We start from the raw sequence: 23,261 nt of genomic DNA on the forward strand, positions 1-23,261 counted from the left end.
TCTTCTGGAAGAACAAATGGTTCGATCCTAGAAACCTCACAATAAGAAGAATCCAATACAAAAATAAGATCTAACGATTTTCCATTAGAATTTAAGACAGGATTGACTTGGGATAAAGATAAGCCTAGAAGGCCATCAATAAAGTCATGTGACAAAGAGGGCAACAAAAAACTAATGATGCAGTTCGATTCGCAGGACCCGAAATAGGGTGAAAACAACCAACCAATTTTGCCATGTCTTTTTTTTATACCCTTGCAGAGGGTATTATAAAATTGGTCAGATGTTTGTAACGCACAGAAGGAGAAGTTTCCGACCCAATAAAGTGTATATATTTTTGATCAGCATGAGAAGCTGAGTCGATATAGCCATGTCCGTCTGTGCAAATCAACTTCACGCCGCCATCTCAAGAGCTGTCGGGATGAGACTTGATATTTGAGCTTCTTATAGACAGGAGCAGATAAAGTATGAAAATTGTCAGGATCGGACCACTATATCATATAGCTCTAGCAGAAACATTTTTGCAGAAATTGGAGTATCCATATGAAATTTACTAATATGATAGTTTTGGATATAAAACATCCGATCCCACAATTTGAATCTGATCGGATAAATAGAACACAAGTTACAGTCGATATAAATCGGTTCAAGCGCTGCCGGCAGCGCTGCTTGCTGCCTACTACGTCATCATCAAATCAACAGAGCACATGCATACCAAAGTTAGCTTCTATGATATTTTTAAATAAAATTTTACTCGTAAAACTGATTTAGTGTGGTAGAGAAATATATTTAAAGGCGCTGCTACATTTTCGTCTTAAGTACGTATTTCATGAGGTAATGTATTTATAATGTAAGCATGTAAGTATATAATTTCATAACACAATGAACAACAAAATCCACACTTTTGGATATCTAGGAATAACGTTAATTGGTTCAAAACTCTAGTTCAATGATTTCTTTCTCATTGCAATCTTAGTAACAAACTGATATAACCTCAAGAAACAACAAATTATACTCTTAAAAATGCGTATAACACAAATCAAACGAATAGTATTTAAATAACAAGAAAATAAGCTGGTTTAAACATGGCAATACAGTGATGCAATAGAAACGAAGAATTTAAGTTTCTGCAAGAATTTCTTAACATTAGTACGGTATCGTTATTGCTGCTAATTTTGCCGGGTCTCTATTTTATGATTTGGTTGCGATAGAAGCGGCACAGATGCTGGGTTGTTCTTGTCATCGTGCTCTTCACTTTGAAAATCACCTCCAACTTCAGAAGTAAACAAACTACTTATAGAGGCATTTTCTGTGTGCTCTGCATTAACATTTCTCTGTTCGCCATGAATTTGACTGCCAGTGCTTTTTTCTTCAAACGATATGTCATTGTTAGTCGGCGACGATGTTATACTTCGATTCGGCTTAGAAAGGCGTCTTGCACTTTGACTGGCTGTTAGGAATCGTGGTTTTTCATCTTCAGTTATTGAATGGAGTAAACGTTCCACTTCATCGTCAAATGTCTCATTTGAGAATGTCCCCGATTTACGGCTCTTTTCCAACAATGTAGCTTTCTTAGCAGTCAGGTACAAACTACGTTTAATTGCTATATAAATAACATCAGATGTAGCACGTACAGAGTAATCAGGCACAAAAGTTTGTCGAATTTTTGAATCCATGTTTAAGGACTGCAGTGACCCCATTTGTGTAGGTGAATCTGAAATTCAAAATTTTTATCAAATTGTTTTTCTAAATTTTACTACTTTATATATTTGTTATTACCTATGACTACATTTTGAACCAATGCTTGAGTTCCAAAATAAGTAAACGGACCACTTTCAAACAAGAGACCTTCTTTTCCAATTGTTACTTCTACTCGGCCTTCCAAAATAAGTACAAAAAAGTCCACAGCTTTTCCTTGGATGAATATAAATAGATTCGGGTCATCCTTATTTTTCCCCTTTGCTTTGATATTGTGAAAAACATCTTGATTAAGTAAGCGCCGTAATATGGGTTCCGAAACGACATCTTTTTTAAACGCATCAACAGCTAAAGCAAAGGTTATGAATGATAATTTTGAAATCGGCAAAGTTGTATTTACCTGTGCTTAAGTACTGAAACGTGGCCAATGTTAACTGAGGAGAAATCCGGACAGCTTGAGTTTCCCGACGTTCAGCAAATGCAGAAAAGTCTGCCTTTTTGTATCTACTTCTGCGAATTTTTGTACGGTTATCGACGAAAACGTCGGTTTCATCAACAATTTCTGCTTGAATAAGTTCTTCAATAACATCTTCCAAAGTAACAAGACCAACAGTTTCGTAGAATGGATCACCATCGCCTTCATTATTAACGCGATGCACAAATGCTATATGACCGATCGTCCCTTCCTTAAATTGATTGAACATAATATCCAAAGTATAGTCTTCAAAAACAAAATGGACTGGGTTTTGATAAAATTCGCACAAAGTTTTTAGCGGTGTGTTGTCATCGGTGTCAACAAAAGCTAAGTCCTTTATGTAAAGTAATGTGACAATGTTTTTTCTGTCGCCATCATAAACAGGAATTCGAGAATATCCCGAATTCATTATTTGAGAAACGGTTTCAAAATCAAGCACAGCGTCTAAGGAAAGCATAAATGCATCGTTTATATGTGTCATTACATCTGCAACTGTTTTTTTACGTAACTCCAACGCGCCCGATATAATATTGACTTCATTTTTATCCAAATCATTTATATCGTTAGTTACCTAATGTGGGAGAGATAATATTAGTTGCACAAATGGTCATAGCCTTTATAAAAAAAATCCATAACTTAAATACTTACGCGAACAAGTTCCTTTAGCCTTTCACGATTGTAGACATTACCAATTTCTTCACCCAAAAGTTTGTCAAGTAAACGGGAGACTGGATATGAAAGTGGAGCTGTTATGGCCATTACAGTTTTTGTTATCAAAATTGTTTTTGCTCCGATTGCCAAGCCATGTCTTGAACAAACAGCCTGTAAAAACACATCGAATGTCAAGAAACATTGTAGAGCTGTACTTCAATAACAAATTATACACAAAGTGGTGGGCAAGTTTGTAGGATATACAGTTTTTCGTGTCTTAATTTTCGTTTTATTCGATTTTTAAATAATGTTAGTGAACAAATTGCACTTGCCTAATAATACCATTGAGTTGGTCATTGTGTTAAGATAATGTACCGTAAGTTGCGAACATAACGCAAAGCACCTAATTTGAGCCCGTTAATTCATACTGGACACAACTTCAAAAATTTATAATAAGGACAATACACCTTTGAACCCTTGACAAAGTTGTGTGCCTAGTCAAACTAAGAAAAACTGTATACAAATTTTGAAATTATCCCTGGAATCCAATATGGCGTATTCTTCTGTAAAACAACCCAACTATTTCCCTCTCTTTTAAGGGAATGCTGTTTATTTAAGATAGGACGATGATGATGGGAAAACCCACAGATGATTGGTAGCAAGTAACATCTTCTTGCAACGCAAAAAATTCTACAATCTTCTGTGATGAAATTTGATATTATAGCTTTTTATATCCTTGCAAAAAGGGTATATTCATTTTGGTCAGAAGATTGCAACGCATAGAAGGAAGCATCTCTGACCATATAAAGTATATATATTCTTGATCAGCACGACGAGACAAGTTCAAATAGCCATGTTCGTCTGTCTGGATCAACGCAAACTCCTCCTAGATCGTAAGAGGTAAAGAGCTAAAATTTTGAACGTTGACTTGTAGGTTGTATATCTCGGATTCGGACGGATCGGACTACTATATCATATAGTTTCCATACAAACGGCAAAGTCACGAACAGTTACTTTTTTTTCTGAGCTATTGTAGTAAAATTTAATTCTGGTGAGCTTGTTACACCTATAAACGACTGTGCCAAAGTTGATCAAGATCGGGTGACTATATCATATACATAGCTCCCATAGGATCAATCGGTCGAAAACAGTGACTTTCTTCAATAACTTCGTTACTTTTAACGCGATTGCTTTCAAATTAAACATTTGTTAGTTTAATATATCTGTAAATGACTGTGCCGAATTTGATAAAGATCGGGTGACTATATCATATAGCTCCCATAGGAACGATCGGTGGAAAACAGTGACTTTGATTAATATCTTCGTTATTTCCCATGCTAAGATAAAACGTTTTTCCACTTCGATGGCTATAGGTAAGGAAAAGATAACCAAAAAAGTTGCAAGGGTATACAAACTTTGACACGATCGAAGTTAGCCAGTTAGAAATTAAAGTAAATCTATATATATAAAAATGAAACCCGTTTTCCTTGGTCATGGCTTTTTTGTTGTATTTGTTATTATTAGGAGAAGGTTCTTACGGAAAAAAATATTAAGAAAATCTTCGCGAGGGCAAATAAAATGGGCTTTTATAACGGCTTTCCGTGTATCGACCGCAGTAGGTGGGGGCAGTTTCATGCCAACCACGTTGTAGGAAATTTATTCATTCCTGTTTTAGTTACAAACGAAAAGTTACTAACGAAATAACGCCTCCCAAAAAAGCGAATTTGGGTCGTCGTTCTCACAACGCAGAAAGAATCAGAAGCAATGTTTCCAATAGGACTGAAGAAGAGCGAGAATTGGTACTAAAAGTGAAGCGTCTAAGGCAAAGCAGAGGATTCATATTGGAACCAACCGAGAGGGGTGCAGTCAGGCTTGAGCATGAGCGTTTGCGAGCCCGAGAGTCGCGGTCTGCACCAATTCAATTGCTTCGCTTGCAAAGAAGTAAACTGCATAGGGGAAGGGTAGGTGAATCCCGCGCACAGATAAGAATAGATCGACTTGAGCAATACCATCGTATTGCATTTCGATATGACTCCAGCCGCTATGTTGTCAATGGGCCAGAATAGTCATGTCTGTATTTACTGTCAGGCTCTGAAGTTTAATAATGAAACGAAAGGAATGTGTTCTGCTGGCGGCAAAATCAAATTACCTTAACTTGAAGCACCACCAGAGCCACTGTGAACTCTACTTTCCGGATCCACTACTGAATCGAATCATTTCCTATCAAACATTAGGAAATATAATTCCTGCTTCCAAATGATGTCATTTGGTGCGGAAATTGTGGCTCCCCAATTCATGCCAACTTTAAAAGCCAAAGGGCAAATCTATCACAAAGCTGGCGCCCTGCTCCTCTTCCCAGATAGTGAACATAAGTCAATGCACGATCTAGAACATTTACCTCCGTAAGCAGGTCCATCATTTCGCAGCTACAGGAGCTTCTCCACAATCGAAACAATTAAATGCGTTTGGTTAAAATAGTGGAGGTGGGGGCAAACTGGGAAAAGATTCCTAATCAGGCGGGGGCACAGCGAAGCGTGGCATAGTTTCTAACATATGTACATATGTACATACTTACAATTAGTAAGCTATTTTTGGTCTACTCTAGAAATTACTAGAAATATATCGAAGAAACTAACATCGGCTATGCCGAAGTTTATATACCCTTGCAGTCCTTGGTAATAATAACTTTACATGTTTGTTTTCTGCAACTCAATTCATCAATATACAAACAAAACAATTTTACTCTCTATTTTACAATTTGTTCTTCCCTCATTCCCAAAGCAAAGCAACGCACGCATACACATACAGTTTATGTAGCGATGCGTCTGTGTGTGTATGCATGTACTCTGTTGATGACGAAAGACGTAGTAGACAGCAAGCAGCGCTGCCGGCAGAGCCGATTATTATATTGACTGTAACTTGTGTTATATTTATCCGATCACATTCAAATTTTGGGATCTGGGGTTTTATATCCAATATTATCACATATGTAAATTTCATAGCATACTCCAATTTTTATGAAAATGTTTCTTCTAGTTCTTCTAGAGCTATATGATATAGTGGTCCGATCCTGACAATTTTCATACTTTATTTTTCCCGGGTAATAAAAAACCCCGAAAAAAAATTTCAGCCCGATAGCTCTTAAGACGGCTGAGTAAAACGCAAACGTACAGACGGACGGACAGACGGACACGGCTATATCGACTCAGCTTCTCATGCTGATCAAGAACATATATACTTTATGCGGAAACTTCTCCTTCTGTGCGTTACAAACATCTGATCAATTTTATAATACCCTCTGCAAGGGTATAATTACAGTGAAACCTCGATATAACGAACTTCGTTATAACGAAAAACCCAATATAACGAATTTTTTGTTAAGTCCCTTGAAAGGACTAAGGTTTTACATTTCAGTACCTATAGCGAATCAATAGATATAACGAATAATTTTGCGATCCCCCTCAGATTCGTTATATCGAGGTTTCACTGTATTTATATGGCAAAACAGGTTTTCTAGGTTAATATAAAAACGAAAGCTTTTTTTTTCGCTTGGAAGGTAAAAAAGAAGAAATAAAGTAAAAAATATGAAGTTGTTGTTCAATGCACATAGCAAACATTTGAATTTATATGTAGTCGTCTTATTTTTCAAGACTTCACGACAACGACATCCCATGGAATCAAATAACTTGGCCAAATCGCTGGTTTTATAGAAAACCATTTAACCTAGATCTTTTCCCTATATTCTTGCTTATTTTTTGTTTATATCCAGCAGTTCTCTTCTTTAATACTGGTTATTGATGCATTTAACTTAGTTTTGAGCTTTTCCGATGAAAGGGGTTTTTATTCGCTTCTGTTCGAAGTTCGACGTTGTGACGCGTTTCCGACCTTAATTTTTATACCATACACCCATAGGGTAAAATAGTATATTAAAGTTGCGCACAATTTGTAGGTGTAAAGACTTTGCCACGCCCCTTTTCGCCCCTGTAATATGAAAAGACTCGATTATCTCCCTTAATTTTTTACCTTGTGCAATCAAATTTGGCACTCTTAAATTTTATGTTAATATCTAGCAAAATCGGATTAAAAATAGCCAAGTTATGCATATAAACGTTTTTTCATAAGGCCGGAGTTGGCCGTTGCCGGGTGCTTGTATGCCTGAGTGAGCGAGATACTAAGATATAAAGGTAAAAAGAATGTGAAAATGCATTTGTTTAATAAATTTAAAATATATGCTTTACTTCATTTTGCTTGTATTCACAATGAATCTCTGAGGAGTGCGTGCCACGACCCATACTGCATAATATTATTAAATTTAATGGACTTTAAAAACCATTTATGTAGAATATTATACTAAAACCAAAAATTGACATCCATGAGACTTAAATTTTTTTTGACTGAAAATATACCAAGCGTTTCTATTTTTTTCCCAACCGAAAAACGGGTTTGTTTTACTATCAAGCATGAAGAAAAAAAGTTTCGCGAAAATAGGCGTCGAAATGAATTAAAATAATAGAACTACTATCCCACATTGTTAAACATCAATTTTCTGGTCGAATAATTTGTCCAACGTTAAAAAAAAATATTTCAAAATCAAAAAAGGTTGTCGTTTCTATTATTTCTTCCAACACTGTACAAGCCTACATGTAGCTCTGTAGCTCTTACGGTCTAGGAGTTTGCGCTGATCCAGAACTCGTCACGTCATGCTGATCAAGGATACATACATATATAGACTTAATATGGTCGGAGACGTTTCCTTCTATGCGTTGCACACTTCTAAACAAAATTAATATACCCTTTTTACAAGGGTATAAAAATCAAAAGAATAACAGCGGAAACTGAGAACTACATTACCAATAAAAAGATTCCTACGTTTACAATTTAAAACCTTTTTTATATGGTAGAATATATCGTTTATAAAGTAATAAGTCATGAACTTAAGTTGTTAAGGGCAATGCTGTTATTAGCGACCAACGGTATGCACAAAAAGGTGTACTTTGGTATTGTAGGCTTCACCTTAATTGCAATTCCCAACTAGTTTCAGCGTTAAAGATATGGTATGGTTTTTTAGTCTGCTGATGATAAAACTTGGTGGTTCTTAAAATAGCTATATAGACAACTTGCTCACCTTTTTTCAATGCCTTTGAATTCTTTTTGAACATTGACAAACCAGTTGGAGAAGAAAGCTAGAGTAAACATATTTAGTCAGTAGACTGACTCATAGTATGTACGGAAGCTAAGTTTATTTCATATTTTTGCCACTGATCTGTATAATGGCATTTATCCAAAATTATTTTAAGCTAGCATCACTGTGTCCGTTGTGGCATATTGTCGGTGCACGCATAAAATATAAGGAACACAACAAAGCATAACTTATAAATACGTTTAATTCTTTAATACTTGTGGGTATACAATATTTATCTGGTTTACCGACACGGGAACATGCACCATACAATTGTACAATTGTATGAAAAGCAATCCGCATGTAAGTCTAAACCACATAATTGCTTGGGACTTATTAATTGTCATGGCGAATGCCAATCGAATGGGAAACTGCATTATTCTGAATTGAAACGGTGTATCAGTCGCGATCATGGGAATCCTGGGAATGAGGACATCTTCACCTTTTAATGGTCCTGTTAAGATCGTTGCTTCCACAATTCGCGATTCGCGTGCCCTTGCAGAGTTTTGCCTGATTAATATTCCGGAGCATGATTATTGGCACACCTACTTTTAATTTCATTACGTGTGGTGACATTCCAGCAGCGTGACCGAATATGGTATTTTAAATATTTTTTGGTATTTAATCAGCTCTGATTTTTCTCAAAAGTATTTTAATAGTATATAGGTATTTAGTAGCATTTTTCTTAGATTTTATGGTATTTTCGGTTTGGTCACACTTTAACAAATCGAATCAAGGTCTTAATTTTGTGATAATCTATTAAAACAAAAAAATATAAAACATGAGTAATAAGCAAAAATATAGAGCTGAGAGGGAGACTATCCCGATAGCGACAGAGCAAAAAAAATCTTGTACACCATTGACTTAGAGGGTGAAAAAGCAGTCGACCTTTTGGCAGCACTCAGCGATGGAATCAAACTTAATGGCCTTGACATCCATAATATAATTGGATTTGCTGCATACACAACTAATGTGATGTATGGTGAGCGCAATAGCGATGACGAAGATACGAGACGTCAACAAATCATGTTTTTTTGTAAAATGTGTTTGACATTCGTCTGCTCTTGCTTCAAGCTATGCTTGCAAGCAACTGCCTCGAAACTTAGAGCAAATCATTAATGAGCTATATACCTACTTGCCAAAAAGTTCCAAGCGTCGACTAAAATTTAAAGAACTTTCAAACTTTCTTAGATTCACCTGTACACAATACACTAAGGGCAACGGAACGAAGTGTTGAGTTTTTAATTTAATTATATTTTTAATAGCTAATCATAAAATATTAATGAATGTTTTATTCTTTTTTTTCATTTTAACTAAATATTTAAAAAGTGGTGCTATTTTTAGTTTCGGGTATTTTTTGAGTATTTGAAGAAAAACCTTGAAAAACTTTAAATACGTTGGATATTATTAAAATTTTTTTTTTGCTTCTATTAGTAGTAAATATTGAAACATTCAAAAACGTATTCACATGTTCCTTGAGCCTTAAATTGAAGCCAAGAATCCTTTGAACACATAACCTCAGCAAGTGGTGCTATTTTTAAGTTCGCAACTGTATACTAAACCACTACGAGATATGTTGGCTATCGTTTCATTCTAATTTATTCCAGTCTAGTCGATCTGTTGTACACTATTTCAATAAAACTATGTCCGAATTTTACAACAAAGAACATAAATTGGCTTTTTTGAAACGTAGACAGTTATTTTTAATCGAGTTATGCGTACAACTAAAAAAAAGATTGCCGTTACAAGATAACTGTCTGAAAATGTTAAGTTTTTTGGATCCAAATGATTTTAATAATCAAAATTGTCAATCGTTGTTCAAGCTGTATGAACGCTTTCCCGATTTTGTCAATAATCCACAAATAATTGACAATGAGTATCGTACAATGAAAACTGACGACTTGGTTAAAATGCTTTTGACTAAAAATGTCAATTGCGATACATTCCTGTACGAATGGAGTCAGTTAAAAGATATAAATAATTGCTATAAATATTCGAATATTTCGAAATTTGCTCAATCTACACTCAGCGAAATTCAATTAAAGGCAACCACATTTTTGTACTTACAACTGCCAAAAAAATAAGAAACATCAAGTTTTTTTTTCCTTTTTTTTTTTTTTGTCTAGATTTCGACCTTATTGAAGTTAATCAAAAATTTGTTTGAGCGGGGCTTCAGGTCAATCTTACTGATTTATTTGTAAGACTTTAAATCATAGGCAGCACAAAAGGTGAGCAGGTTGTCTGTATAGCTATTTCAAGAACCACCAAGTTCTATCATCAGCAGACTTCGCTAAAGAATCCACAATTGTAATGGCCATACCATATCTTCAACACTAAAACTAGTTGGGAATTACATTGCCAACTAAATGAAGCGAAAAAAGAACGGCAAAGCTTGCAACTGCAGATTCCACCTTTTTTGTGTGCATACCCATGGGCGCCAGCTGAATTAGTGTAAAGGGCTTCGCCTTAACCAACTAATCGTCGCGCCCAAATATTTTGTAATAGTATATTGTACTATATGCAAAAAAGAGGGTTTTTTACAGCAAGTGTAAAACGGCGGGCCTTCCGTTTTTGGTATTTGTCTAGATTTCGACCTTATTGAAGTTAATCAAAAATTTGTTTGAGCGGGGCTTCAGGTCAATCTTACTGATTTATTTGTAAGACTTTAAATCATAGGCAGCACAAAAGGTGAGCAGGTTGTCTGTATAGCTATTTCAAGAACCACCAAGTTCTATCATCAGCAGACTTCGCTAAAGAATCCACAATTGTAATGGCCATACCATATCTTCAACACTAAAACTAGTTGGGAATTACATTGCCAACTAAATGAAGCGAAAAAAGAACGGCAAAGCTTGCAACTGCAGATTCCACCTTTTTTGTGTGCATACCCATGGGCGCCAGCTGAATTAGTGTAAAGGGCTTCGCCTTAACCAACTAATCGTCGCGCCCAAATATTTTGTAATAGTATATTGTACTATATGCAAAAAAGAGGGTTTTTTACAGCAAGTGTAAAACGGCGGGCCTTCCGTTTTTGGTATTTGTCTAGATTTCGACCTTATTGAAGTTAATCAAAAATTTGTTTGAGCGGGGCTTCAGGTCAATCTTACTGATTTATTTGTAAGACTTTAAATCATAGGCAGCACAAAAGGTGAGCAGGTTGTCTGTATAGCTATTTCAAGAACCACCAAGTTCTATCATCAGCAGACTTCGCTAAAGAATCCACAATTGTAATGGCCATACCATATCTTCAACACTAAAACTAGTTGGGAATTACATTGCCAACTAAATGAAGCGAAAAAAGAACGGCAAAGCTTGCAACTGCAGATTCCACCTTTTTTGTGTGCATACCCATGGGCGCCAGCTGAATTAGTGTAAAGGGCTTCGCCTTAACCAACTAATCGTCGCGCCCAAATATTTTGTAATAGTATATTGTACTATATGCAAAAAAGAGGGTTTTTTACAGCAAGTGTAAAACGGCGGGCCTTCCGTTTTTGGTATTTGTCTAGATTTCGACCTTATTGAAGTTAATCAAAAATTTGTTTGAGCGGGGCTTCAGGTCAATCTTACTGATTTATTTGTAAGACTTTAAATCATAGGCAGCACAAAAGGTGAGCAGGTTGTCTGTATAGCTATTTCAAGAACCACCAAGTTCTATCATCAGCAGACTTCGCTAAAGAATCCACAATTGTAATGGCCATACCATATCTTCAACACTAAAACTAGTTGGGAATTACATTGCCAACTAAATGAAGCGAAAAAAGAACGGCAAAGCTTGCAACTGCAGATTCCACCTTTTTTGTGTGCATACCCATGGGCGCCAGCTGAATTAGTGTAAGGGGCTTCGCCTTAACCAACTAATCGTCGCGCCCAAATATTTTGTAATAGTATCTTGAAATAGCTATACAGACAACCTGCTCACCTTTTGTGCTGCCTATGATTTAAAGTCTTACAAATAAATCAGTAAGATTGACCTGAAGCCCCGCTCAAACAAATTTTTGTTTTTTTTTCCTATTTCCCTTTGTCTTGATTTTCGTTTTATATTTTTACCATACACAAAAATTTACAGTTAGTTTTGTCGTTAGAATAAGTAATTTTCGTGCACATTCATGATTTTTGGTGCAATTTGATGCGAAATTCAATTAAAGTCATTTTGTCTTTAGTCGTGGTAAGACGTCCGAGAAGGATTTGATGTCCGATTTTTGGTATAAAATTTATTTAACATAATCCTTTTTACCGTTTAGTTCAGTTTAAGCCGGTGTTTTGAATCCATAATTAAATGGGAAGAGGAGAGGCGCTAACAAGCGAAGAAATCGCTAAAGTCCTTGCATTCAAGGATGTGGGTTGGTCTAACCGAAAAATTGCACACGAGTTAAAACGCTCTCCTACTGCAATTAAAAAAGGACCAACTGTAATACTGAGAAGGTCTCAGCACGAGGAAAAGCTGCAATTATACGCGCAGGACTTCAAAAAAAATGCCACTGCCTCTAAGATTGTGAAAGAATTAGACCTTCCAATCACAAAAAGACGTGTGCAGCAAATTTTGGCATCTAGTAACCGACTAAAATGGAAAAAAATTAAGTCTAAGCCGGCTCTAACGAACGGTCACAAAGTGGCTCGGTTAAATTTCGCTAAAGAACACATGTCCTGGTCAGAAAATTGTAAGAAGGTGGTTTTCTCAGATGAAAAAAAGTTCAATTTAGATGGCCCTGATGGATGCAATTACTACTGGCATGACATTCGGCAGGCTGAACATTATTCCACAAAGCGAAACTTTGGAGGAGGGTCGTTAATGGTGTGGGCTGCCTTTAGCTACCACCAGTGTTTAAATTGCTGTAGTCGAATTAGCAAAAGTCATAAATTTTGTGCTACTCATTGCTGTGACTGTTTAGCAAATATGAAAACAAATACTTTGTGTTGCTTTTGCTTCCGAAAAAAACCGGATTCAGAAAATCTGACAGCAAAAGCAGCAGCCAATAACCGAAATAGAAAATTTTGACAGCAGCAGCAAACAGCAAAAATCCGAAAGCAACAAACCCGACAGCAGCCGCAATATCAAAAACCCGAAACAGATTGCTTTGATAGCAACAGCCAAGTTATACATTTTAATACTAGGAACTGTTCCGACTGTTGCTATTGGCCAAATTCGGAAGTCGACGAAAGCAGCAGTCGGAAAAATAGTCTCAGCAGACTACTTGATTCTTGATTTTTGGCCTACTTTGATTTTACCTATACTTACAATTTACATGTATTGAAAAAGTATTGAGTATGTGTATAGGTAAAATCAAAGTAGGCCAAAAATCAAGAATCAAGTAGTCTGCTGAGACTATTTTTCCGACTGCTGCTTTCGTCGACTTCCGAATTTGGCCAATAGCAACAGTCGGAACAGTTCCTAGTATTAAAATGTATAACTTGGCTGTTGCTATCAAAGCAATCTGTTTCGGGTTTTTGATATTGCGGCTGCTGTCGGGTTTGTTGCTTTCGGATTTTTGCTGTTTGCTGCTGCTGTCAAAATTTTCTATTTCGGTTATTGGCTGCTGCTTTTGCTGTTAGATTTTCTGAATTCGGTTTTTTGCTGTTGCTTTTGCTTCGACTGTTCACAGTTTCCGAAGCAGAAGCAACAGCACACAGCAAAACTGTTGAAAGTTTTCGCAGTTTTCAAACCGTGGCTACCACAATCGAACTCCAATTTGCAAAGTTTCCGGGCGCTTGAACTCCCAAAGCTACATAAATTTGTTGGAGAATGTTCTTTTAGATTTTTTGGAGGAAGAACCGTTTTCTGACTCAATTTTTCAACAGGATAATGCGGCCATACATGTTTCACGGGCTAGTCGAGCGTGGTTTCAGGAGAAACTAATCACCACTATGTTATGGCCTGCTCGATCTCCGGATTTAAATCCTATCGAGAACACGTGGGGGAACCTTTCCAGGCGTGTTTATGCTGGCGGACGAAAATTTCAATCGGTGGAAGAGCTTAGAGTAACGGTTTCACAAGAATGGGCTCAAATCCCACAAGCCGACTTTCAAAAATGATTGATTCGATGTCAAACAGGATTTTCGAAGTAATTCAAAAATCTGGGGGATCGACTCATTATTAATGGAAATTTTTGAGATGTTATTTGTTTTTTTTTTTCATATTTTGTAAGGCTAGAACATTGTGCCTTTAATTGAATTTCGCGTTAAATTTTTTTTGTTTTTCTTACATTATAAGTTTGTTTTTTGAAAAAAATTTAAAAAAAATGTTTAACATACAACAAATAGATATATGTGATTTAATATAAAAAACTACATCAAAATGCATAAGATTCGAAATAAGCTGAAAAAATGGTGTGCCTTTAATTGAATTTCGCTGAGTGTATGTTAATTTTGCCCGTTTCTAATGCGTCGAGTGAACGCATATTCTCTCAAATTAATTTAATCAAAACGAAAAATCGAAACTGCTTTAAAAATATAAATGTATCACATATATTACATGTAAAACAATCATTGCGCGAAAATGGGTGCAATAATTTTAAGCCCAATGAACAAATGTTAAGTAAAGATCTCAACAAATTTAATTTAAGCTGCTCTGACGAAGAAGTTACTAGCCTTCTTATATAAATTAAATGTAATATTGTGATCTCAAGAAACACTTACAAGACTGGACAAAGAAGTTCCTCTATTATTTTATTTTAAGAAAATGTTACAAAATGAATTTTAAGCATTTAATCAATTTTAAGCCTTTAAATATTTATTGGAATATGGAATTGAATACGACTGCATATTGTTTTAGGTTTATGTTGGACTGAAATATTATTAATTTTGTAAAATAAAATAAAAACCAAACATTTTTTGCAATGGGAAAAACCTTTTTTTTTCCAAATACAATATGTCACTTATTATTTTTACATATTACATACATATTATAATTTCAATTTCCAGGCGATTTATTTGTTACGGTATTTAAAGTGGTATTTCGTAAAATATAAATTAGTATTTTATAGTATATTTTTAAGACCAAATTGGTATTTCTCGTTTGGTCCGGCGCGGACACGCTGCATTCCAGGCAGATCAAGTGAGTTCAAAAATTCCATTGGATAATTAACCGCTTAATCTGCCTCGACAACTGTGTCTATCGACTTATATGTAACTTCCTCCGTTTCTATCGTGATTCCTATAATTCATTTGAATATCAGGGAATATTTTTTCGATCAGTTCTTCCTTTGATGCAGCTAAATTACAAAAATTTTCGGGCAATGACATTTTTTGAACTTCAAAAAGGCCCTTTTTCCTTATGAGTGCGGTGTATTTCTTGCTGCTTTCCTCAACTGGAACGTGAAAGAATCCATTTTCAAGGGGCATGATGGTGAAAACTTTTACATTGCCCAATTTTTCCAAAACATCTTCGACGATAGGCACAGGAAAACAATCCTTTAATACCATCATGTTTAACTGCCGGTAGTCAATACACACTCGATTATTGTCATCCTACAGAGTAGGAAGTTGGACAATTTTTAGACATGTGCCCAGTTTGGTTGCATCGGAAACACTTGACTTCTTCCTTACAGTCCTTGCGCAGATGCGACATTTTTGTAAATGTCATATTTGTCTTTCAGCTCCTTCAGTGATTTGTAGCCGTGCAACGTCTATTTTTCGTCACTCTTCAGGTTCAATCCATTAACGATGTGCTTGATAATTGACTCCATATCAATAATCCCACGGGCAGCGATACGTTTCATTTGCAAAATGTACTCATGAAAACTTTCACCATCTTCGTACTTCGTACGTTGAGATAATTGGTTGTGAATTTCGGCATTGCATGGCTGATCCTCCAGGACTTGCAGGCGAAGTTGTTCATATTCGTAGACAGCCGTAGACTCGAGAAATAGAGCGACGGTACCAGTCATTTTCGCTCGGGCTTTAACGTATTTCTGTTTATTGTTCAATCCATATGCATCGGCTTTAAGTTCAAAGTTTTGAAACCACTGTTGTACAGACATTCCTTCTCCGCAGAATTCTAGGATGATTTTGGCAAAGTTCTTCACCACCAACTTGCTGTGGTTTGTTTTGTCTATTTCGTCGGCATGCACTTTCAGAAAAAATGGACCAGCTGTGGAAGAGTCGCGGTGTTCTCAATGCTAGATGCTGAGTTAATTTCGGCCTGATTTCCATCATGTGCTCAATTGCCTCTAATTCATTTACCACATCGCCTGGGTGCGACATCGCGGCTAATTGGTCATCTTGGTCCGACATAATGATGCGATTTCGTAACACTCTTATTGGAAGCTTGCTCGCGATTTTTCCTTTTCGTTTCTCGCTTGCTCTTTTCGTTTTTTTTATTTCGTTTGCTGCCTTCGTCTCTTTTTTCGTTTCTTTTGGCGCCAGAATTTCGCGTCTTCTTGCTGTCTCTTTTCCATTTTCGGCTTGTTTATTTCGTTTGGCGCCAGAGCATCGCGTCTTCTTGCGAAATTGGAATTCGTTTTATCGTCTGAATGCATTCGATTTCTCGTTCTTTCTGCTGTCGAAAGCTGTCTCACTCTTTCTACTGGCAGCTTTCCAATCATGTATTTCCAAAGTCCGCGATCGATTGAGCCCCCAAATGGAGTCCTCAAATGAGTCCCCAAATGCAGTGTTTGCATTTGCTGCTACATAGCAGCAATTTCAATAAAAATATTGCTCTGCTCCTGCTACTGCTCTGATTTCGAAGGGCTACGTAGCATAGCAGAGAGCACAAACGGAAAACGATTGCTCTTCTGCTCTGCTCCGTAGCATACATCGTCGAAGCACAGAGCAATAGCAAGAGCTACGTAGCCCTTCGAAATTAGAGCAGTAGCGGGAGCAAAAAAAAAACTCCGACGTAGCATAGCATTTTCAATCCCTGCCCAAATGTATTATATTATATTATATTATAGTTTATTAATAGTATTATAAATCGTGGACGGGCGAATAATGATACAATATGCAACTTAAATCTTGGGTTCTGTGTTCTGCTAATTTATCGTCTTCTGCTGCTTACGACTGCTGACTGCTGAACACCGACTGCTGACTGCTGAACATCGACTGCTGACTTCACACGGTACCTCACGACTCTTGTTGCGTTGCCAATCTGCATAAGGGAGTTGTCACCAGGCTGCAACTACCTTATCCCATCTCACATATATAAATACAGCGCTTCACGTTCTTAACACTATAAAAGAAACACACGAAACCATAGTCATCGAAATAATAAAATCTAAGCTAAAAGATCAAGCAGGAAAAACCCTAAACTCGGAATCGACGATTGATAAAGTAATCCAAAAACTGTCAATAACGTTTAAGGGTGACTCAGTAGATCTTTTAACAGCAAAAATTAAAAACTTACAAATAAATCCCAACAACTGTGTGTCATACACAAAGCAGATTACTTAACTGACCGACTCTCTTAAAGGCGCATAAACTCGGATGGTCTTCCAAACGACCAAGCCATAAAATACTCAACCAAAGTTCAATGCTATGACAAGTCATACTAAGATTCAAAGAGTCCAGATATTAATGGAATCAGGAAACTTTGATTCAGCTAATGAAGCCATCGATTCACCACACTTTTGGTAGAATCAGGCTCCACAGACATTTTCAAAATAATAACATTTTTTATGCACATATGTAGACGCCGCTATAGCAACAATGGTTACTAACGAAACAATTCAAACTGGAACAACAACAATACTCACAGGCCCAACGAAGCACGCCACAAAGAGGCGGCCGTGGAGGTGGATATCACAACAACAGACAGAACGCAGATAATCAAAATACCAATACCAGAGGCGTTCGAGCAATAACAGTGGTGGAAAACCCCAATACCCCTCAGAATTCTTAAAAAACCAGAAACACACCTTTGAAGTCAAAATATTCACAATAAATATAAATCTTAGCTGATTTATATCATGTAAAATCGGTTGTAGCCACCTCACAAGTACACTACTCGTAGACACAGGTGCAAACATATCTATTCTTAACAGGTTCTTAACACGCTCATCGACACTACAAATAAAATAAAAATGAATGCAATAGGACACGGGTTTACAGACACTCTAGGACACGTTGATGTAGAATTACACTTAAATCAAGTTCTCGTAAGGCATCAATTCTATATAGTCGACGATAACTTTCCAATACCCAAGGATACCATGGTATTGATTTTATTAAAAAATACCACTGTATTCTTGAATAACAAACTGTTGCATATTGGTTAATATTGAGACCAGACGACTGGCACGAACAAACAATTGGGCCTATGCGAAATGTTGTGAGCAAGAACATGGTTTCAATGCCGGCAAGATCGGAAGTAATTCGACTTATCCAAATAGAAAACAATGCATCAAAAATATGTATACCAACTCAAGGGCTAGAAACAGGTGTGTTCATTGCCAATACTGCAGCAAATAGTGAAAAAACTTATGTAAGATTCATTAATACAAACGATAATGACGTTACCCTTTTAAATCCGAAAATCTAAGACTGTTGTTGAAATATCCGTTTATGTTCCATTACAGAATTGTAAGGGTTATTATTTGGAAGGCGTAAAGTGGATATGCAGTGAAAAAGTTTATTTCTAATTACACATCATAGTCATCTATAGACTCATCTGATATGCTGTTATATTCTTTTTAAGTTAAATGTTTAGAGGTAGATAGATAGGTAGAGGTTAAGAGTTTCATGCATTTTGCATGTGATGTCGCAAATGCCCGGTAAAGGAGGTGAGTTGATGAATTTTTCAGCCTTGCTTTGATCTTTAACCAGCATCAGCAGGCGTGATGTAGATTACAATGTGCACGTAACAGAGCTCAAATATTAGTAGAAAAACATAAGGTAGATAATCAATATATGTATCTACAATAAGATAAATACAGTAGAATTATCGATAAGAGATCTAGTAATTGTAAGGAATGAATATAGATAGTTAGTATAGATAGAAAAAATAATAACTGCGAAATAGATAAAAATTATAACAACAAAAATAAAATAAACAGAGTAAAAGTTCATTTAAATAGAGTAATAAAATACAATTCCGCATAAAACGAAAAAAAAAAATTTTAATATGTAGGGGAGAGTGGGGCTAATCGGCGCATGGGGCAATCCGGCGCAGTCAAATTATCTTGAAATATAATAGCACGATCCAAAAAGTGATAAGTGTCCCTAAGATCGCATTTTGGTAGGCTATATTTGGATCATAAACTTAGACGTATCCAATTCGTAGTATCCGAAATTTTTGGGATTATGTTTTTTAATTCACACGTTTTTAAAATATTAAGTTTAAAATGCTAAAACTAAGGGTGGGGCAAAGTGGCGCACTAGTAGAAATTTAAAAATGGCGTTTTAAAATCATAGCTATATTTGAATAAAAGTCCGATATATAAACTAATTATTGATAAAAACAGTACATTTGCCAGAATCAGACGGATCAGAATACTATGTCATATAGCTAATGGTAGCTAATGGACAAACGACGATGAAATGAACAATTATAATTGAAAGTCTTAACCAATCAACATTTTTGGTGAAAAAAAAGTTTTTTTATAAAACAAGTTTTTTAATATTAAGCTATATTTAGTTTTTTTTTTTTTTTAAATCGGTTTTTTTATATAAAAAACTTGTAAAACAACGATGCGCCACATTGCCCCGCTATTTTTGACAACGCCAATTTGGGGTATGTACGAAAAAATCGCTATAGCTTTGTAACGGTAAATTATATCAAATCGTATCTTTGAACAATAGTTCGACAATGAATTAACCTTTCATTTGAGTGCTCATATGAGAGGATACGAGCATCCGATCAGGATATATGAAGGGTTAAAAAAAAATGCGTCGATTAGCCCCACTCTCCCCTATATTAAATTCATGTGAAACATAAAATAATTACACTTATACGTATACCGTTAGAAAAAATTTTGAATAAATTCATTTTATCCATAAATTTATTCCAAAAAAAGGAAGACATTGAGCAGACACTTTGTAAACTATTAATAATCATTATTAGAGAATCAAACTACAGTGCTTATCATATTTATAACAGACCCAGCAGCTTAAACTTTGAACAAATTTTAACAACATTTTAAAGGTCTTTCAAATATAAATATTACTGTACTTTGTTGTCAGAAGCATGTTCAGTAGAATTTACCGCAATTTGTGTTCTACATATTTATGGAAAACTAAGAAAGTACCGTTAACTTTTGCTGTTCTCGTATTATTGCTTGCATTTTTGTGTATCATAATTATAGCCCACGGTAACAAATTTGACTTTATTAAGTCCGGAGCAGACTTTTGCATTTACAGTCATTGTAATTAAGTGAATTTAGATCATTTTCAAGAAATGCCACGTGGAATACAATTATCGGATTATGAAAAGGCCCGTATTTTCTCACTTTTCGAGTCAGGAGAGTCTATTTCGAGTATTTCACGAAATTTGAAAATAAGTCGACGGTCACGGTTGGACAATCCCGAAGAATATGGATCAAGAAAACGAGCTGAGCGAAACCCGTTGCCAAGTGCGCGCGATAAACGCAAAATTATTAACAAAGCCAGCAACAGCTCAACCTATTGCACAGCTTTGGCCTCACATGTTGGCGGATCTGTGTCAGGGATGACTGTTTGGCGAGTACTTAAGAACTCAGAAACCATAAAGATGTCTAAACTGACCAAAGCACCCATGTTGCTAGGTCGCCACAAGGCTGCTCGACTCGACTTTGCTGAAAGTCATACTGCAAATGATTGGAAATACGTGCGTTTGAATCATCCTTTTTTATAAATATTTACCCTAACAGGCCATATTTTCTGATGAGTAGAAATTTAACATGGATGGTCCTGATGAATTTAATTTCAGAATTTTTGAGTTAACTAAGGCAAATGGAGACCGCACTAAATATTAATATTGGTTTTTTTATCATTCCGCAACGGATTCGGATTTTTTTGACCCAAGTGCTTATTTTTCTTTGTATCTACTTCTTTTTAAAAAACCGTTATTAAATCGTCAATTTTAAGTGAAAAAGTTATTTTTCTCTTTCTCTCTCTTTTTTGGGTCTCTATAACATCTATGAGGGGTCAAGTTTAACTATGGAGCTCAGTTCGTTACTTCCTAGCTGGACTTGACAATACCCATGTTAATGAATCGTAGACTTAATTTTTATGTTTATTTGAGAGCTAGCTCGATACCTACCTGCGGCGTGATTTCACCAAACAACACGATAGCCAATGTAGAGAAAACAACAGCAAACAGTCCAGAAGTTAAACCATCCAGGAGAATGGTAAAGGTGGAATTAACCAACACATTACCCAACAGAATACTGCACAACAGATAATTACCTTGATCCCGGACGGGTGCAATTTTTGAAGCATACTTTTTTTCTTTTTCCGTGCCAGTGTTTCGTAAAATCTAGTAAAAAAAAATGTGAGTTGAAAATATTTTTAGGTACACATCTTGTTATACTTTTAATTCAGTTCGGTCCATCGCCATTAGTCCTAAGTTGAGACCTGAGAACAACGCCGAGAAACAAAGACATGTTACAATAATTAAAATTGCCACCCACACAGGCAATAAAGGTTCCCGTGCTTCTATTTTTAACCATTGGTTTTTTCCTTGATGCTCAAGGGGTTTAGTGCTTAATGCGCTGTTCTGTAAAAAAAATAAGTGCTTAATAATAGATAAATAACAGACTTTTAACTAATTTAATTACCCCTTTTGCCTCGTCGGCACTTTTAGCACATATGTAGTAAACATTACTAGACGGGGGAAACTTAACAACGTACGTCGCTGAAGACCCATCACTGGAGACATCTCGTGGTTTCATGAGGTCTGTAGCTGGCTTAAGACAGGGCCCCTGATAATCATTTTCCTCATTAGTAAAAGTTATTAGCGTATTTTTAAGAATTCCCCTTCCGAAAATTCGAAGTGTTTGCTCTTGATTACTTAACACAGTGGGTATACCGTTATTAGATTCAGAGCTTTCATCCTCTAAACGAAAACCAATTATTCGCAGACTGCTTTCCGTTTCAGATCTAAATATTAAGGGCAAAATATATAAGGGTTTACTGTTTTTTTTTTTCTTATTTGCATAAGATAGACTTAAAACTAATGGGAATAAACTTTTGAATCTTTTTATTACCAACAAACACATAAAACATTACGAAAATATAAACTATAAAATATACGAACTAAACTGGTTAACATTGAAAAACTTTTTGGATTGACTTAAAGTATAATAAACAGAATGTTTTTGATATATGGAAAATTGGTGGAAATTGTTAACGATGCAAAATTATAAAAAAGACTCAGACAGAAACTGTTTTTCTCGCGACTGACTTAGCTCGCTCGCGCTCTGATCGAGACGTTATACCTGTTTTCGTTTCGCTCAAGTCAAATACTGATCGATTGCTTGAGTTAAATGTGCTTGTGAAGTCAGTGTGTGCGGAGCATTATGTTTTTTGCAAAATGGGAGCATTTTCAGTCCTCACTTTAAGTGAAAGACAAAGCTCTATATCTGCAGAAAATCTTAACGCGTTATTAGTTGTTAAGCTAAACTCCATTTAAAAAAAATTAATATTATAAAAAACAAAATAAAAATATTGTTCCTTAAAAAACAAAACAAAACAAAACATTGCATTGTTTTTTTATACCCTTGCAGAGGGTATTAATATTATGAAAAACAAAATAAAAATATTGTTCCTTAAAAAACAAAACAAAACAAAACATTGCATTGTTTTTTTTATACCCTTGCAGAGGGTATTATAAAATTGGTCGGATGTTTGTAACGCAGAGAAGGAAACGTTTCCGACCCCATAAAGTATACATATTCTTGATCAGCATGAGAAGCTGAGTCGATATAACCATGTCCGTCTGTCCGTCCGTCCGTCTGTGCAAATCAACTTCACGCCGCCATCTTAAGAGCTATCGGGATACAATTTTATATGTGAGCAAGTGGCTATAAGTATAGCCCGGAGCAGATAAAGTATGAAAATTGCCAGGATCGGACCACTATATCATATAGTTCTAGCAGAAACATTTTTACAGAAATTGGAGTATCCATATGAAATTTACTAATATGATAGTTTTGGATATAAAACATCGGATCCCGAAATTTCAATCCGATCTGATAAATAGAACACAAGTTACAGTCAATATAAATCGGTTCAAACGCTGCCGGCAGCGCTGCTTGCTGTCTATTACGTCATCATCAAATCCACAGAGCACATGCATACAAACACAGACGCAACGCTAAATGAACTGTATGTGTATACGTGCCGTGCTTTGCT

General features: G+C 35.9%; 1 protein-coding gene across 1 annotated transcript in view; it reads right to left on the reverse strand.

Annotated features, from left to right (window-relative positions):
- Positions 1–763: 763 nt before the first annotated feature.
- LOC26528995 (unextended protein) overlaps positions 764–23,261 on the reverse strand; it is a 32,249-nt gene continuing 9,751 nt past the window's right edge. The window contains exons 2-8 of the mRNA XM_023181272.2: positions 21,686–22,007; positions 21,439–21,624; positions 21,169–21,384; positions 2,819–2,992; positions 2,096–2,741; positions 1,777–2,043; positions 764–1,711 (exon numbers count right to left, since the gene is read on the reverse strand). Coding sequence (XP_023037040.1) covers positions 1,167–1,711; positions 1,777–2,043; positions 2,096–2,741; positions 2,819–2,992; positions 21,169–21,384; positions 21,439–21,624; positions 21,686–22,007 — 2,356 coding nt within the window. The 3' untranslated portion in view covers positions 764–1,166. The remainder of the gene's footprint in view (positions 1,712–1,776; positions 2,044–2,095; positions 2,742–2,818; positions 2,993–21,168; positions 21,385–21,438; positions 21,625–21,685; positions 22,008–23,261) is intronic.

This window comes from Drosophila willistoni, unplaced genomic scaffold (assembly GCF_018902025.1).
Source record: "Drosophila willistoni isolate 14030-0811.24 unplaced genomic scaffold, UCI_dwil_1.1 Seg169, whole genome shotgun sequence".
NCBI lineage: Eukaryota > Metazoa > Arthropoda > Insecta > Diptera > Drosophilidae > Drosophila > Drosophila willistoni.